This window comes from Phocoena sinus, chromosome 11 (genome assembly GCF_008692025.1).
Source record: "Phocoena sinus isolate mPhoSin1 chromosome 11, mPhoSin1.pri, whole genome shotgun sequence".
Classification (NCBI taxonomy): Eukaryota; Metazoa; Chordata; class Mammalia; order Artiodactyla; family Phocoenidae; genus Phocoena; species Phocoena sinus.
The window spans coordinates 81,259,773-81,276,491 of record NC_045773.1 but is presented as its reverse complement, the minus strand read 5'-3'; the positions used below and the strand labels follow the sequence as shown (position 1 = coordinate 81,276,491).

Sequence of the window (16,719 nt, the reverse complement as noted above, 5' to 3'; positions counted from 1 at the left end):
CAGGCTTTTCACTAGTTAAACTTGACACTGCACTCAAAGGGCTCTTCTGCTCAAATCATAAACGTGCATGCTACTTTTTTGCCAGTAATCAAGACTACTCATACACGTTTAAGTAACATTTTCACAAGCATCGAGTCTTAACTAAATACCTCCATCAACAGGAAGTTCTAGAGTTATACTATATGAGCCCTAAGGATTTGGAGGACATTATACCCCCATCTTAATCCAAAAAGCTAGGTGCCTGATTAATGGGGTCTTGACCATGACCAGGCAGTATATTTAGGTCAGGCGTGTTTGTGCAGCTTTATATGTTCAGTGCTTAGCATAAGTCCAGACACACAGTCAGACCTCAATAAATATTTGTTGAATTGGAATAAATCCTATAAATATCTCACCTGGAGACATCAGCTGTGACATCTTCTCTTACTGCTTCTTCTCCCAGAAGCTCCTCGTATAACCCAGGTCTGACAGCGGAGGGGGTGGGGCACAGGGGGCTGCTCCAATCCCAGAGGGACTGACACAAATTCCCAAAGGGGGCTGAATTTAGACCAGGCCTCAAAAGCCTGAAGTGGCCTCCCCTCCCCATGTTGATGATGGGGTTCCTAAGGTGCAAGTGGGAGAGTGAGCAGAGGAAGCGGGTTTCAGGCCTTAGAACCCACTGAATTAACTCCTAAGAGGACTCTTCCTTTGCAGAGAGAATGCACGAAAAAAGAAGGGAGAAAAGCAGCGGAGCCTCCCACAGCTGTCAGCCTGAGACAGCTGCTCTCACCTCAGTCCATCTGGGGAAGGGGCTACAAAGCAGACAATCTTTATTCACAATTGGGGTGGCAGACGGGAGAGACCCCCAGGTCAGTCCAAAAGCAAAGATACGGGCGGGGCGGTGGGGAGATGGCGCAGGGCAGGGACTCAGCACTCGTCCTCGCCCAGCAGGGCGTAGGGGTTTCGGGCGGCCAGGCTGGACCCTGGGGCTGAGGTTGGGGTGTCCTCATCCCCTTCCCCCTCCTCATCCGCGTCCCGGTCCTCCTCTCCCTCCTCCTCACAGGAGCTGCTCAGCTCTTCCTCCTCCTCCTCCTCATCACCTGCGGGCCCCACCCTGCCCTGCAAAACCACCAGCTCCATGGTCTCTGGGTGGGACTCCCAGGTGCCTGGGGAACCAAAACAAGAAAAAGAATGGAGAGTTTTGAGCAAGAAACTAATGCCAGGCAAAGATGGGGAAGAGGCAAAGACTAAGAATAACAATGACTTTTATAGCTGCTGCCATCCATTTGTTCGCGCACTCATTCAGCCTCTCGTGTGCTGGGCACAGAACAGAAGCTCTGTTGCACATTAACTCCGAACGTGACCACCACCTTGCCAGGAGGCAACTAACCACCCTGGTCCTATAGAGCAGGAAGTCATCTCAGAGCTGCTTAGTAACACAGAGCTGCCCTATGGGTACAGAATCCGAATCCTCACACCTTCAAAGCCCACACCTTTTTGCCTCCATCACAGCAGGGGCTAGGGAAGAACACTGGCCGACTGACCTTTCTGCTCGCTGTAGCCTGGGGGCTGAAAACACAGGCTGAGGCGGCCATCCAGTGCCAGCCGCAGGAGGCTATTGGCCGCTCTGTACACATCATTTCGGGCCGCCTTGGCTGTCTTGTAACCACGCTTCTCTGCCCAGGCTGGAAGGAGAAAAGAATGGGGAGGGGAGACCATCAACCAGGCCCAGTCACCATCATCCCACTCCCCTAACACAGTCCTTCCAGTTTCCCCCAGAATATTCCAGGCCCGAGATCTTGCTGGCCCTGAGACAGAAGCCTAGGGGTGACTGGCCAGCTGCCCCATCGATGGCAGGACCTCTGAGGAAGGAGAGGAAAGGAGATAGGGCAAGGGGAGGAAAGCCAGGCGTGTGGAGCCCACCTTCACAGATGTCCCAGGCACACCACGGGTGTTCTGCGGAGGGGTCCTCGGCCTCTGGGTGGCGCAGGTGGAGCAGGGCCTGCACAGGGATCCGGGAGGCCAGGTAGCCCACGGCGGTGTATGGCTCCTGGATTTGGGCGATGGGGTAGACCCCTGCCAGGACCTGAGGGGAAACAAGAGCACTCAGCACCTTCCTCCATCTCCTGCCTTCTCCCCGCCTCTGGCCCCTCTGCCCTTATACCTGCAACTGCCTGGGCAGAAGCGAGGGGAATATGAGGCCTGGACAGTCACAGAGCTTCACGGAGGGGGTGAGAAAGTAGGTCTGAAAGTATCGGGTGTGGCCCGGGGTTCTGGAGACACTCACGACCTTCCGCCCCACCAGCCCGTTGATCAGCGAGGACTTGCCCACATTGGGGAAACCTGAGGAACACAAGGAAAATTAACACCTGACAGATCCTTACTCTGTGACAGGCAGGATGCTGTGCTATAGCTATAGATGAATGGAGAACTAAGGTGCAGAAAGAAAGAAAGGAAGCGGTATAACATCGCAAGTTACAAATCAGGCTCTGGGCTGCCAGGGCTGAATCCTGGCCTCCCCATTTACCTAAGCTTTGTGACCTCATGGCAATTTACTTAATTTTCTGAGTCTCTGTTTCCGCATTTTACAGAGCAGATACCTCCAATCTCAGAGTGGTCAGGATGAAATGAGAAACAAATACAATCGCGTGGCACTGTGTCTGCAGAAGTCTAAGTGAGACATGCATCTCATGATTATCAAACTTCTCCAAGGAGAAGACAGAGTCCAGGGGCTCACTGCCACTCTCTTCATGACCACCACCTTCCACCACACATCTCCTCTACAGCACTCTGGCCTCCCAGTGCCAGAATCTCCCTCCCAAAGGTTTCTTCCGTCCCACCTCTGTGGTCTTACCCTGGACCTGTCACTTCACACCTTCCAAATCTCACCTGCAAGCACCCCTCTCTCTGCCCTGACATCTCGTCTTTCCAGCTCACTTATTCTGGTCCCTCCATTCCAATAAGCCTCTGACACTGACTAGCTTGGGAACAGTATTCAATACCCAACTCATGTCCTCACTTCCCTTCTTATGCAACTTAGATTCCATGATCCAGCTCTACAGCCAGTCCCCCTCATAGACCTTCCACTCCCTGGTCCCACCTCTCCCCTTCTTCTTAGTCACCTGGCAAAACTCCAACCCTATAAAATGCAACTCTGGCCATTCAGCAGCGGACTGAGGCTGGGCAAAGATGCACCATGGTGCTGACTGCACTCTGTTTACAACACACTCAAGTACAGTTGGCCCTTGGTATCCACAGAGGATAGGTTCCAGGAGCCCCTGTAGATAACAAACTCCCTGGAGGCGCAAATCCCTTATATAAAATGGCATAGGGCTTCCCAGGTGGCGCAGTGGTTAAGAATCCACCTGCCAATGCAGGGGACACGGGTTCGAGCCCTGGTCCAGGAAGATCCCACATGACGCGGAGCAACTAAGCCCATGCGCCACAACTACTGAAGCCCGCGCACCTAGAACCCACGCCCCGCAACAAGAGAAGCCACCACAACGAGAAGCCCACACACCGCAACGAAGAGCAGCCCCCACTCACTGTGACTAGAGAAAGCCCACGCGCAGCAATGAAGACCCAATGCAACCAAAAATAAATAAGTAATTAAAAATTTAAAATAAAAATAAATAAATAAATAAAATGGCATAGTACAGTCAGCCCTCCGTATCCACGGGTTCCTTGATTGTATCTCCTCTCAAAAGGGGGTGGGGGGATAAGGCTCTCCTTTGACAACCCCCGCCAGCCTCGTTCCTCTCTCCTCTTTAAAAGAGTTTTACTGTAAAGTGCCACAACTAGAGAGAGAAAACCCGCACGCCACAACTAGAGAGAAGCCTGCGTATCACAACTAGAGAGAAGCCCATGCACCGCAATGAGAGATCCCGCATGCCGCACCTAAGACCCAATGCAGTGAAAAATAAAAAAATTTTTTTAAATAATAAATAAAATATTTTTAAAAATAGGGAAGATTCTCCTTAGACTTAAAGAGTTAAGACCAAGAAAGAAACTGACACTTCTAAGCTACTATTATAATTTAACGATCATTCTATGATGGACTGATTATTACAACTAAAAAAGTTAATATGTAAATCGTGTAACAGTGCCTGGTTCACAGCAAGCATCACGTAGATGTTAATTTTTAACATTATTATTATTACTATTATCACTATCTGTCAGGCTTTGTTAGGCTCTCTCTACACTATTCCCTCCATTCCTCTCATCCATTCTTTTTTTTTATATAAATTTATTTTTATCTTTGGCTGCACTGGGTCTTCATTGCTGTGTGCGGGCTTTCTCTAGTTGTGGCAAGCGGGGGCTACTCTTCGTTGCAGTGCAGGGGCTTCTCATTGCGGTGGCTTCTCTTGTTGTGGAGCATGGGCTCTAGGTGCTGCGGGCTTCAGTAGTTGTGGCACGTGGGCTCAGTAGTTGTGGCTTGTGGGCTCTAGAGCGCAGGCTCAGTAGCTGTGGCGCACTGGCTTAGTTGCTCCGCGGCATGTGGGATCTTCCCAGACCAGGGCTCAAACCTGTGTCCCCTGCATTGGCAGGTGGATTCTTAACCACTGCGCCACCAGGGAAGCCCTCGTCCATTCTTTTAATTGAGCATCATTGTCCTCATTTTTCAAATCAAAGTCACTAAGACTGACAGTGGGTAAGTAACTTGCTTGAGATCAATACGCTGAGAAGCAGAATTTAACTCAGGTGTGCCGTGATCCTTCCACGACAGCAGAAAGCCTCCTCTGCCCTCAGAGACCCTGGAGCCTAATGGGACCTCACCACCTTCCCTCTTTTCCAAATATTGAAACCCTGTGCCTCCTAGGAGGCCGCCATGTGTGGCCACCGCTTCCTTACCCACACAGCCAATGGTCACCACCCCGTCCTTGTAGCGCTCCCGTATGGGGCCTGTTGGCTCCATCGCTGAGTCAGTCTGCTGCTCCACCAGGACGGCCGGCCCGTCCTCCTCTTCCTCCTCCTCCCCAGAGCCATTACCCCAGGTGGCTCCAGCCACATCCCGGGCAATCTTCTCCCGCCAGCTGCTCAGGTCCACTGTGCAGGGAAGGAAAGAAGAAGAAGGTTCTCCTCAGGGCCACTGTATACGATGGTGCAGACCATGTACTGCACAGCTGATGTAAGTGGCGCCCTCTGGATTGGGTAGGGCCAAGCTGCGCAACAGCGACTCTCCCCAGCCTTCACTTGACTCCACCCTGGAATCGGGTGCATTTCTGAGTTTCTGAAAAGCACTGGCAACACTGAAGACAGCAAACCAGTGGGGCTCCTGCCTCCCTGCTGCCTCTCTTGTCCCACCAAGTCAGGCTGCTCCCTCTCCCACCCCACCCCATGGCCTCTCACCTGAGTCCATAATAGAGGGACTGACTTTGGGAAAGGTGAGCAAAATGACTTGGGACTTTGGGTCTCCCCCACGGCCTCCCACAGCTCCCCTCTAAGGGGCACATACCTTTCCCCGCAGTGATAGCTTCACAGGCTCTCAGCAGCTGCTCCGGCCCCAGAGCCCGAGTCCATCCTCTCCCCCGCCTCCGACTCTTCTTCAAGACTGAGATCAGAGGGCACAAAAGCGTGAGCACACCCCATGGGGCTTATGTACCCCCTCTCTCCCACCACCCTCAGGTCCTAGATCAGGTCCCCCTTTGTCCCTTGCCACCCCACCTCTCCCACGCTGCCCTCCTCATTGCCCACTCACCACTGCTAGGGTCCTGTGGGGTGCGGGGATCCCGAGGAAAAGAGGTGAAAAGAACAATGTGGAGCTGGGGATAGTGTTGATGGAAATAATGCTTCCAGGCAACCACGAGAGCCGGCGGGGCCAGATCCACCTTGTTCAGGACCAGCACCAGGGCCAGCCCTAGCTCTCCAGTCACGTACTCATAAAGTGCTGGTGGGAAATTCACAACCTGGAACAGGGATGGTAGGAGGAGGGAGTGATGCGAGGTCAACCCAGAGTTCTCTGCCTCCAGCTCCTCACACAGCAGGCACAGCTTGGAGACAAGACCCTGGTGGAAGCAGATTCTGGGGCAACAAGGATAAATCAGCCAAACTGAACTAGGAAGACAAAGCAGGCATAAGTAACACCTATGTGTTTGTCTCTAGGGGGCTTCCTGTAAGGCCTGATTAGGAATGGAAATGAGCTAAAAAGAAGACAAGGAAACAGAGACCCCCAACATACTGGGCTAAACGCTGCGATCACTCACAGGGCTGGGGGTGGGATAGAAATTACTATCTATTTTCACAGGTACACAACTGTCTACATGTGTACACAAACGTGTGTGTGCACGCACACGTGTGCATGTTTGTGTTGAGCACGTGTAGCTGCATAAGTGAGCTTGTGAATGCACATGTATGTCTGTGAGTATGTAGGAGTGCGTGTGTACGTGTTAAGGAGCTCCAACCCAAAGGTCCGCACAGACTCCAGACCTCCCTTTCTCCCACTGGAGGACAACAGTGAAGTGGCACAGCCAGGTCACACAAGGGCTGCCTAGGAGCAAAGTCTAGAGCCTTAACCACTACCCTAGCATCCCAGGTGAGGACGAGTTCTGTAGTGACTGATATGACAGGGAAGCCCCTGGAGCTCCACACTGGGACTTTCTACTTAGCCCTAGTGGGCTAGGAAACAGGATGTGTATGCAGTTTTCCATCAAAAAAATAAAGGAGAGGAAAGGCAGTTGGCCAGGGGAGGAGTGACAGGCTCTGACGCTGATGGATAAAGACTGAGTTCCTGACTGCAGACATCAGGATGGGGTAGAGGAGACTGGAAAAGAAGAGGTTACCTCTCTGACTCCCAACTCCTGCCTCTGCCCTTTACCCAGCAAGAATCTTCCCCCCTCCTGCCCCTTACCCACCCTCATCCCCAGGACTCACTGGATGTCGGATATCAGTAATTAGCAGAACAATGTCAGACATCTCTAATACTCGCCACAGCTGCCTCCACGTCTGAAAAGACAAGGTCAGTGGAAGAGAACCTGAGCCCAGAGTAGCTCTCCTGCATAACCCCAGACCAGTTTGACCACGGGTGACTATGCCCCACTCCTGTCCCCACTCTAGTCTCACCTCCAGATTGTGCTCAAAGTAGCTGAGTTTCTCAGAGGTGTAAGCCCCATGAATCTTCCCAAGATACTCTTGGAAGCTCCGTTCCTCCTGGCTCATCAGTTGCTCCTTGGACATCTCATAGCTCCAAGGAGGACGTCGGGGAAAGTCCAGGACTGAGAAATCAAGAAAAAATCCAAATAAGTCTGAGGATAGTTTCAGGACTCAAGGGTGCATCCATCCCAGACTCCTTCTTCCTCCCGGTCAGCTCTTACTCTTCCAAACTCCTTTCCCCAGCCCACTGCCTGTCCCAAGCATCCAGGCGTTGAGCTCTCACTCACCGGAGCCGGGCTGATAGACCTCCCAGATGTCCAGCACCAGCAGCTCAGCACTGACGGGCTGTAGCACTTGCTCCCGGGCTGCTCTCTTTCTCCTCTCCACCTCCTCCCGGCTGTCTCGTTCAAAATGCAGCCGGTATCTACAGAACAGGGACCACGTCATCCATCACAATCCTTGGCCACGAATTCCCCTCTTGGGCAGGCAACTTCGCAAAGCTTTCACTCCAGAGTTCAGGTCTCCCCTCTGAGTCGGCCCTCTCCCAAATCTCTTTCACACAACAGCAGGCCTTCCCGTATGTTTCACCCTTCTGAAAGCCAAACTCTCTCCAGCCCCTCCAGAAGGGAAGATTGTGGACCACTCCGGTGACCCAGCGGCCCGCGGAGAACCGTGGTAACCCAGCCCCACCAGTTTCAAGCCTCCTCCAACGGCAGCAGGCTTCCCCTCAACGCTCTGACTTCCGGGTAGGCGGGGAAGCCCGGGCCAGAGCCCCCTGTCCACTCTCACCGATTTGGGTCATAGCCTCGTGGGCCCAGCCCCTGGGCAGGCTGCTGGTTGAGCCTGCGGATTTGTTGGGTCACAGACTCCCCGTCCGAGGTGTCGGTCTGCTCCTCCCGCCGCTCCCGGCTCCCGCTGCGGCTGTTGGAACTGGATCGCAGCCCATCTTGAAGCCCTGCGGGGAGGAGCCGGTGACGCCAGGGCTGGCCAGCTCTCCCGGGCCAGAAGACCCCCACCCGGTCGGCCTGGCTCCTCCCCACACCACCCCAGTCTTTTGAGGCCGGACTCTCCCACCTACTCTGCTCAGGACCCTCCCGGATGTGCGTGGGGGGAGGCATTTCTTCTCCAAGGATCTACTGGGATGACGCCCCGTTGGAGCTGAAGGGATTCCCCTCCCCCAACACTCCATCCTTCCCCACCCCTTCCAGATGTAGGGGGCTGGGGTGAGGGAATCCCCTCCGCGGTCGCCCACGCGCGTCGGCGCGCGGCAGCCACCCCCTCTCACGCCTCCCAGAGGTGAGGCGGGCACACCCCTCCTCCCAGATGTGCGGGAGTCCGAGCCCCGCCCCCTCCCCTGGCTCCCGCACTGACCTCGCTTCCGCTCCCGCTTGTCCTGCAACTGCTTCTTCTTCTGCTTCACGCTGAAAGGCTTCTTCCTCGGCATGGCCCGGACCAGTCACCTGGCCCGCCCTTCGCCGAGCTCCAGCCGCCTCAACTGACTCCCCCCGAGCCAGCCCCCGCCGCAAGGGCCCGGGACACTGGAGGGGGCGGGACTGGAAGGTGACGTCAGCGGGCGGGCCAGGCCGATGCGCCCAGGCGGCCCGGGTGGAAGGCAACCAGGGGGAAATACAGTCACTTCCCACGGGAGCGAAGCGAGAGGATGATGCGGGGTGGGCTACCCGCACGTGCGAGCCAGTGGAGCTGAGAGGGCGCAGCAGCGGCTAGGAAGGAGGCGCGCGTGGGAGGGTCGGGCTAACTTCGTCACGGACGCTACCAAATCGCGTTTGGAGGAGGGGGGACGCGTGTCATCACTACCTTGCGAGCCGGGGAGAAGCTACCACTCACCTGGAGGGGGCGGTGGAGCGGAGGGCGGGTCCTACCACCTGCGGGATAAAGGGGCGTGGACGCGCAGAAGCTACTTTACCAATCCTCCGGCTGGACCTTAGAGGAAAGTCGCGACTGCACGTCCCGGGAAGGAAGCCAAGTTGATGGGCTACACTGGGGACAGGGTGAGAGGTCTTGAGGGGCGAGTGTTGGTCTGGAGAACTCTGGGCACCGCCCTGCTGGGACCCAAATTCCTCGTGGGAACGATGGTAAGCAGCAGGTTTATAGATCCTAAGTGCAAGCGCGCGGCCGAGGAGGGAAACCCAGGTGGAACAAGGATTTTTGGAAGGAGGTCATAGGGCACGAAGTTGTGCCTGCAGCTGTTACCATAGAAACCGGGGACCGGATGTGGCGATCTTAGGGTGCGACAGCCGTCTTTTCTCAGGCCTTCTGGCCCGAGAGCCTGTCGACTCTATGGCACACTATGAGGAGCCGGCTGTAGGGTTTTTTCAGCGAGGGCAGGAGCGAGGAACTTTTTCTACAGCGTTTATAGAAACGCAGCAAAGGAAAGGTTTGAGATTGCTGCCATGCCTGGCAGAGACTGAGGGAGGCAGCTGATGTGAGAACAGCCGCACTAAGTTTCCCCGCAGCCTTCCGGAAGTGAAATGGCGGGAGCCTCACCCTCACTGTCCACTGCCCCCCGGAAGCGGAAACAGAATCTCAGCGTGCCCCTTCCTCACTGCCCTCCAAATCCAGCTGCAGCCATTGCGGCAACCACGATGCCGAAACGAAAGAAGCAGAATCATCAGCAGCAGCAGCCGCAGCAGCAGCCCCCACTGCCAGAGCGGGAAGAGACTGGAGATGAGGAGGATGGGAGTCCCATCGGTGAGGAGCCCGGGAGTTGTGTGCACATGCCTGTCAGCCGGCCGAGGCGAGGGGTTGGGGGCTGAAAAGGTGCGGGGGAGGGGGCTCCAACGGAAGGAGGAAGGGCGCACGCGCTGGGGCTGGGGCTGGGGCTGGGGCTGGGGGAGGCCTGGCTTGGATGGAACACTAAATGAGTTCTCTTACTTGAACCCTCAACTTCAAACCAGCCACTAACCTTTCTAAAGAAGGCAGGGGAGAAGATAAAGAGCTCGTGTGCGCAGCCGCAAAACGACAGGGGAGAGGGGCCCTAGAGAGGTTGTAGGTTAAGATGACTGGGATGACAATTTGTGACCAGACGTTCACGGGGAATGTGGAAGTGCAGCCTTCTGTAAACTACTCGGAGGTGGGGGGGTGGGGGGAGAGCTATCTGATTGGCCAGCAGTGAAAGAGAGGAATTGGATTACCTCTGGAATCCCTTGGGATCTTTTGGATAGCAACAATGTAAGGGAAAGAGAAAGTTTGTAGGTATCCTTCCCTCATTATCTCCCTTGACTTGGCTGAGTCTCCACTTTGCAAATCCTGAAAACGCTTTGGAAATAGATGGGGTGAGAACTCATAACACTGCTGAGAACATACCTGGCTTTGCTGGTTAGATTAAGAAATGAGTAATAGAAGACAAACACCTAAGAACAGGATCATCAGTTTTTTAGTCCATTCTGATGACCATATTTTCATGTCTGCCCTTAGGACCACCCAGCCTTCTGGGCCCTCCCCCCATGGCCAATGGAAAGCCTGGTGACCCCAAGTCAGGTGAGGAGGAAGGGGCCCTCATCCTTTGATTAGGTCCTGAGAAGGGAGCAAGGGAGGGACTATAACCCAGAAAGGACTTAAAATTAAAAGATCAGGAATTTTGTACTTAAATGAATGGAGAGATGTTGTGTATTGACAGCCTGGAAAAACTCAATGTTGTAAAAATGTCATTTCTTCCCAAACTGACCTATAGATTCAGTGCGCTCCCAATTATAATCCCTACAGTGTTTTTGTAGAAATAAACATTCTACGTTTTTGTATGGAAACGCAGAGGATCAGGGTGAGAGGTTGCAAAGATAATCTTGAAGTGGAAGGGCTTACTCTGAATATCAAGACTTATTGTAAGCCTGTAGTAGTTGTAACAGTGTGGTATTGGCCCAACAATGGATATATAAATCAACAGAACAGCATAAAGAGTCCAGTAACAGGCCCACACATATGTGGCCATTTCATTGATGATGAAGATGGAACTGAAATAGTGGTCTTTTCAGTAAATGATGCTGAATTAATTGGATATTCATGGGTAAAGAAATAATTCTAGAAAACAAATGTATTTCATGGGCTTAAAGTAGATGAGAGCTTTTAAACAGACAAGAAACACACACACTAACTATAAAGGAAAGATAAACTGAACTATGTTAGAAAATATGAACTTCTGTTAATCAAATCACACCATTAAGAAGTTAATAGGAAGCCACAGAGTGGAAGATACTTGCAACAATATAACCAATAAAGCGCTCATATCTTGAATATATAAAAACTCTCTGACAACCTGTTAGAAAAATGGGCAAAAGACCAGAACAGCCACCTGATAAAAACCAATCTAAATACCCAAAAACATGGATAAGAACTCAACATCATTAGTCATCAAATAAATGCAAGATAAAAACACATAAGTTTGAAACTGAGCCCCTTGTGTACTGTTGGTGGGATTGTAAAGTGGTCCAACCACTATGGAAAACATTATGGAGATTTCTCAAAAAATTAAAAATAGAGCTACTGTATGATCCAGCAATTCCACTTCTGGGTATTTACCCAAAAGAATGGAAAGCAGGATCTTGAAGAGGGACTTGCACACCCATGTTCATAGCAGCACTATCCACAGTAGACAAGAGATGGAAGCCACCCAAATGTCTGTTGATGGATGAATGGATAAACAAAATGTGGTATAATCATATAATGGAATATGATCCAGCCCCCAAAAGGAAGAAAATCCTGTAACATGCTGCAGCACGGGTGAACCTTGAGGCCATGCTAAATGAAATGAGCCAGTCACAAAAAAACAACTGCTCTATGTTTCCACTGATCTGAGGTATCTAAAGTAGTTAAATTCATAGAAATGGAAAGTAGAATGGTTGTTGCCAGGGGCTGGGTGGAGGAGGGGAAAAGAGTTGTTTAGTAGCTATAAACTTTCAGTTTTGCAAGATGAAAAATTTCTGGAGATCTGTTTCCAACAAGATGAATTTACTTAACACTACAGAGATGTACACTTAGAAGTAGTTAAGATGGCAAAATTTATGTTACATGTTTTAACCACAATTTCAAAACAAAACACCGCTTTTCACACTCACCAGAATGGCAAAAATGAAAAAGATCAACATTACCAAGTGTTGTCAAGGAACAACAGGTTGTCTGTGGAACAACTGCTGGTGGGGGTGTGAGTTGGTACAACCACTTTGGAAAAAAAAAGTTTGACTTCCTTAAACTTGAGCATACATATACTTGAGGACCCAGTAATATGTCTACTACGTATATACTCAACAGAAATGAATCCATGTGTGTACCGAAGACACGTATAAAAACGTTCATAGCAGCATTTTTCGTTATAGCCCCATACTGGAATCCACCACAGTAGAATGGCTAAATAAGTTGTATGTGCATACAATGAGATACTACACTGCAATGAAAATGAAGGAACTCCCGCTACAGGCAACCTGGATGAATCTCATAAACATGATGTTGAGCGAAAGGATCCAGACACAAAAGAATGCAGACTGTATAATTTCATTTATGCAAAGTTCAAAAACAGGCAAAAACTAACCTATGATGCTAGAAGTCAGGATAGCTGTTACTTTTGGGGAGTAGGGTGGGATAGTGGGGGAGGAGGGGCACGAGGGGGTGGGGCTTCTGAAGTGCTAATAAGGTTCTATCCCTTCTCTAGCCTGTGTTAGTGGAAACACAGGTGTGTTTACTTTGGTGATGATTGAGTTGTGCACTTAAAATTGTGTATTTTTTGGTATGTATATTGTACTTCAATAAAAAGTTTTTAAAAAATCAGGGCTTCATTATCTGGATTAAGCTAGCCATTGATCACCTTTCCATGTTTCTCTCTCTCTTGCTCTCTCTCCCTCTCTCCCTCTCCTTCTCTCTCTCTCTTCAGCTCTTCACAGAGGTCCTCCGGGATCAAGGGGACCAATGATCCCACCACTGCTGAGTCTCCCACCTCCTCCCCGGGGCAGAGGCCCAATTCGGGGAGGCCTAGGCCCCAGGTCTGGCCCATATGGTCGTGGTTGGTGGGGGGTCAGTGCTGAGCCTCCTTTTCCTGGACCAGGCCATGGGGGTCCCTCCAGGGGAGGCTTTCACAAAGAGCAGAGAAATCCTCGAAGGCTCAAAAGCTGGTCTCTTATCAAGAATACCTGCCCACCCAAGGATGGACCCCAGGTTATGGAAGGTGAGGTCCATTTTTTTTATGCCTGCACACATTGAACACCCATCACTCCCAAAGTGACCTCATGTCCAGAATGCCCATGGCTCTTCTTTGGGCTGTCCTTTGTCCTTTTGAAGTAGGAGTAGCCCTGAATGTTTTTTCTCCCAGGAGAAAGACTACCATTCCATCATATCTGGAAATGGTAGTGAGTAGGAAATCTCAGCCTTCTCTATCTCTGCTTTTTGTTACATTTGTTTTTTTTCTTACTCGCATTTTAAACTGCCCGGTTTTCGCTTGTTCACAGACAAATCTGACCGCCCCGTCTGCCGACACTTTGCCAAAAAGGGCCACTGTCGATATGAGGACCTCTGTGCCTTCTACCACCCTGGCGTAAATGGACCTCCTCTGTGAGACTGTGCCTTCCCATCCAGACTGGAAGGAGCCCTCTGACTTGGCGGCCATATACTTCCCTGTGGCCCTGTGATGGCTACCGCGAGGCCGTTCACCTGCCGCCCTCAGTCAGTGATGCCCAGCTCCATCACCACCTACCCCACTCGGGGTCCAGAGCTGTGTTCCGTGACTGGTGCACGGTGTGCACTCTTCCTTCTGATGCAGCCTCCAGAGACTCGTCTCCGGGACCCCATCTTTGCTCCATTCAACTGCCTCCTGGATCCTCTTCCCCCTCGCCAGCTGACTGCAGAACAGGAAACCTCTTTGGTGCTGTTTCTTGTGCATCTGTCCACCCAGCCGCAGGTAGCGCCCTGGATTCCTGAGAGCCCTGGAGCAGTTTCCTACCATTCCCTTCTCGCTGCTTGTTTTAAGTCCTTTTTATGTGACACCCCCTTCCCCCAGTGTTGTCAGCTGCTCTGTGACACTCACCAGCTTGTCTGACCTGGGGTCAAGTTGGGATGACTGGTGCAGAGTCACTCCTGAGAGGCCACGTTCCCTGCTTTTGGATTTTGTAGTTTCTGCATCAGTAGCATGATCTCCACCGCTATGGTCTGTGATCACTGTGCTTTGTGAGACTGTGCATCCCCTCATAGCCTTTCTCAGTGTCCATGGCATTTTTGTGACTTCCCAACGCTAGAGTGAGTTTTTCTGCCAAAATGCGTGGGGCCGTTGGTGGCCTCTAGACTTTCCCCACCTCCCGACGTGGGAGAACTGTGAAACTTCCACAAGGCTGCCTGCCTGGTCCTCCCCATTCTCCCGGTATCAGTTTCTCTGGGTTTGACACAGGCCCGAGAGGTGTCCTCTACCCTACCTCCTCTCCAGCCCGTTTTAGACTATGTCATTGTGAGGCCACCAGCCCTTTCGTTTGAATTCTGTGAATCTCCACCTGGTCTAACTGTGGGTGGAACTTGGACAGTACTGTCGCCCTCTTCCAACCTTCTTCCCCTGCATCCCTGGCACTGGTTGTTTTCTGTGAAAACGGCAGTGAACAGGTTCAGTTTTGAACTGGCCCTGGGGAAATGGGTCAGGAGTTGTGTGGGCAAGAGGGAGGGATGAGAGCCGTTGGAGAACTGAGAATGAATTTTTTTTTCTTTCTAACATGTTTTTATATTAGTAATAAATGCAGCGGAAACAAGCATTTTCTTTAATCCCTGTGTTCCAGTCATCTCAGGAGGTGCAGGTGAGGCTGTTCTTCTTGGAGTCAGTTTATTCTTCATTTAGTTCATACGCAGTGTTGCTAGAAGTTTCTTCCAGTCTGAGGAAGCCAGTGGCGTCCCATTAACCTATGGGAATCAACCCGACCAGGTTGCATTTTGTTCAAGGGTAAAGTTTTGTTGAGAAAAAGGAAAGGCCGGGTATCCATGGAGTAATTTTTAAACATTTTACCTGCATTTATGGTTTGAGGTTTATGGAGTGGTAATGACAAAGCAATCTTTCAACAAATATCTCTAGCATGCGTGTGGGCCAGGCAATGTACTAGATGCTAGAGAAAATGGAGAGCCGAAATCAATGCATTTAAAATCTACAAGAGGAGACACGTTAGTGAAAAAGTCACCAGTATGCGTGAAGTACCTGTCAGAAGTGCTATGAAGAAGCGAGACGGGGACTTCCCTGGTGGCACAGTGGTTAAGAATCCGCCTGCCAATGCAGGGGACACGGGTTCGAGCTCTGGTCCGTGAAGATCCCATATGCTGCAGAGCAACTAAGCCCGTGCGCCACAAATACTGAGCCTGCACTCTAGAGCCCGCGAGCCACAACTACTGAGCCCGCGTGCCACAACTAGCGAGCCTGCGCGCCTAGAGCCTGTGCCCTGAAACAAGAGAAGCCACCACAGTGAGAAGCCCCAGCTCGCAGCAGCTAGAGAAAGCCTGCGCGCAGCAACGAAGACCCAATGCAGGGCATCCCTGGTGGTACAGTGGTTGAGAGTCCGCCTGCCAATGCAGGGCACGCGGGTTCGTGCCCCGGTCTGGGGAGATCCCACATGCTGCGGAGAGGCTGGGCCCGTGAGCCATGGCCGCTGAGCCTGTGCGTCCGGAGCCTGTGCTCCGCAACAGGAGAGGCCACAACAGTGAGAGGCCCGTGTACCACAAAAACAAAACAAAACAACAGGTAAGACCTTTTGTTATAAAGCAGAAACTAACACACCATTGTAAAGCAATTATACCCCAATAAAGATGGTTAAAAAAAAAAAAAAAAAGACCCAATGCAGCCAAAGATAAATAATAAATACATTTATGTTTAAAAAAAGAAGGCGTGGTGAGGGAGCATGTAATAAATGGAGTCTGGGGAGATGGCAGGTGAGACAAGCTCTGAGCACAAGCAGGAGGTGAGGTGGGAGAGCAGAGTCCAGGCAAAGGTGTTGCTAAGAGGAGATGGGAAGAGTGAGAGGCGAGGAGAAGGAAAAGGAGCTAGACGACTCAGGGCCTTGCAGAACATGAGGATTTGGGTCTTAAGACAGAAGCCTTTGAAGAATTTTAGGCAGGTGGGTATCATAAATTAGATAGGTTTTTCAAAAAGATGACCTCTGTATGGAGCTGGCCAGGCTTGGAAGTGGCATTAGCAAGTTACTTGAGCAGTCCGAGGGAGTTGGTGGTGGTATAGACTTGGGTAGCGGAGTGGAAGAAACGTGAACATTTGGAAATAGACCAAAATGGAAGTATTTTAGGTTTCCCAGGGTCGGGTCGTTCTGGCTCGCATAACCAAGTGCTGTTTGGAAAGGTATTAGAAGAAAACAGGCAGAATGCCACTAATTTGCTTTTGGAATGGTTGCATCTTTTCATACATCCAAGGAGAGATATAAAGTAAGTAGCTGGATATACAGATTTGGTACTCAGATTAAAACTAGAGACATAAATCTGAGTTACTTGCATATAGGTAGTGGTTGAAGCTATGAGCGTGGACACATTCCTTCACTCTAAATATTAAGCACCTATTATGGCCCAGTTATGAGTTTTAAGTTCAGTTGTAACAAACCAAAATTAGTCTTAAAGCAAGATAGAAATTTATTTCTCTCACAAGTCAAGAAGTGTAGTACAAGGCATGTGTGACAATCATGC

General features: G+C 51.2%; 2 protein-coding genes across 4 annotated transcripts; one reads left to right on the top strand and one right to left on the bottom strand.

The window, feature by feature from the left end:
- Positions 1-782: 782 nt before the first annotated feature.
- On the bottom strand, positions 783-9,047 carry GNL1 (G protein nucleolar 1 (putative)). The gene is made up of 12 exons (XM_032648699.1): positions 8,440-9,047; positions 7,858-8,023; positions 7,356-7,492; positions 7,039-7,190; positions 6,850-6,921; positions 5,678-5,885; positions 5,435-5,530; positions 4,831-5,025; positions 2,144-2,322; positions 1,903-2,065; positions 1,524-1,664; positions 783-1,145 (listed from the first exon to the last, which is right to left on the bottom strand). Exons 1-12 carry the CDS (start codon positions 8,510-8,512, stop codon positions 907-909), a joined length of 1,821 nt encoding a protein of 606 aa, XP_032504590.1. The 5' UTR covers positions 8,513-9,047; the 3' UTR covers positions 783-906.
- PRR3 (proline rich 3) lies at positions 9,030-14,798 on the top strand. Of its 3 annotated transcripts, XM_032648702.1 has the most exons (5): positions 9,030-9,161; positions 9,649-9,777; positions 10,504-10,566; positions 12,947-13,237; positions 13,518-14,798. In XM_032648702.1, exons 2-5 carry the CDS (start codon positions 9,672-9,674, stop codon positions 13,622-13,624), a joined length of 567 nt encoding a protein of 188 aa, XP_032504593.1. In that variant the 5' UTR covers positions 9,030-9,161; positions 9,649-9,671; the 3' UTR covers positions 13,625-14,798. The 3 variants fall into 3 exon arrangements, with proteins under 3 accessions (XP_032504593.1, XP_032504592.1, XP_032504591.1); XM_032648700.1 differs by lacking the exon at positions 9,030-9,161 and having other exon boundaries at positions 9,356-9,777; XM_032648701.1 differs by lacking the exons at positions 9,030-9,161; positions 10,504-10,566 and having other exon boundaries at positions 9,285-9,777.
- Positions 14,799-16,719: the final 1,921 nt, after the last annotated feature.

What these genes read in the sequence shown, in the direction of transcription:
- PRR3 (XM_032648700.1), top strand. Translation starts at nt 9,558, where the DNA reads ATGGCGGGAGCCTCACCCTCACTGTCCACTGCCCCCCGGAAGCGGAAA. An exon ending in GCCTGGTGACCCCAAGTCAG is followed by an intron (nt 10,567 to 12,946) that starts GTGAGGAGGAAG and finishes CTCTCTCTTCAG; the next exon opens with CTCTTCACAGAGGTCCTCCG. An exon ending in TGGACCCCAGGTTATGGAAG is followed by an intron (nt 13,238 to 13,517) that starts GTGAGGTCCATT and finishes GCTTGTTCACAG; the next exon opens with ACAAATCTGACCGCCCCGTC.
- GNL1 (XM_032648699.1), bottom strand. Translation starts at nt 8,512, where the DNA reads ATGCCGAGGAAGAAGCCTTTCAGCGTGAAGCAGAAGAAGAAGCAGTTG. An exon ending in TTACTGATATCCGACATCCA is followed by an intron (nt 5,886 to 6,849) that starts GTGAGTCCTGGG and finishes TCCCTGTTCCAG; the next exon opens with GTTGTGAATTTCCCACCAGC. An exon ending in TTCTGCCCAGGCAGTTGCAG is followed by an intron (nt 2,066 to 2,143) that starts GTATAAGGGCAG and finishes GTTTCCCCTCAG; the next exon opens with GTCCTGGCAGGGGTCTACCC.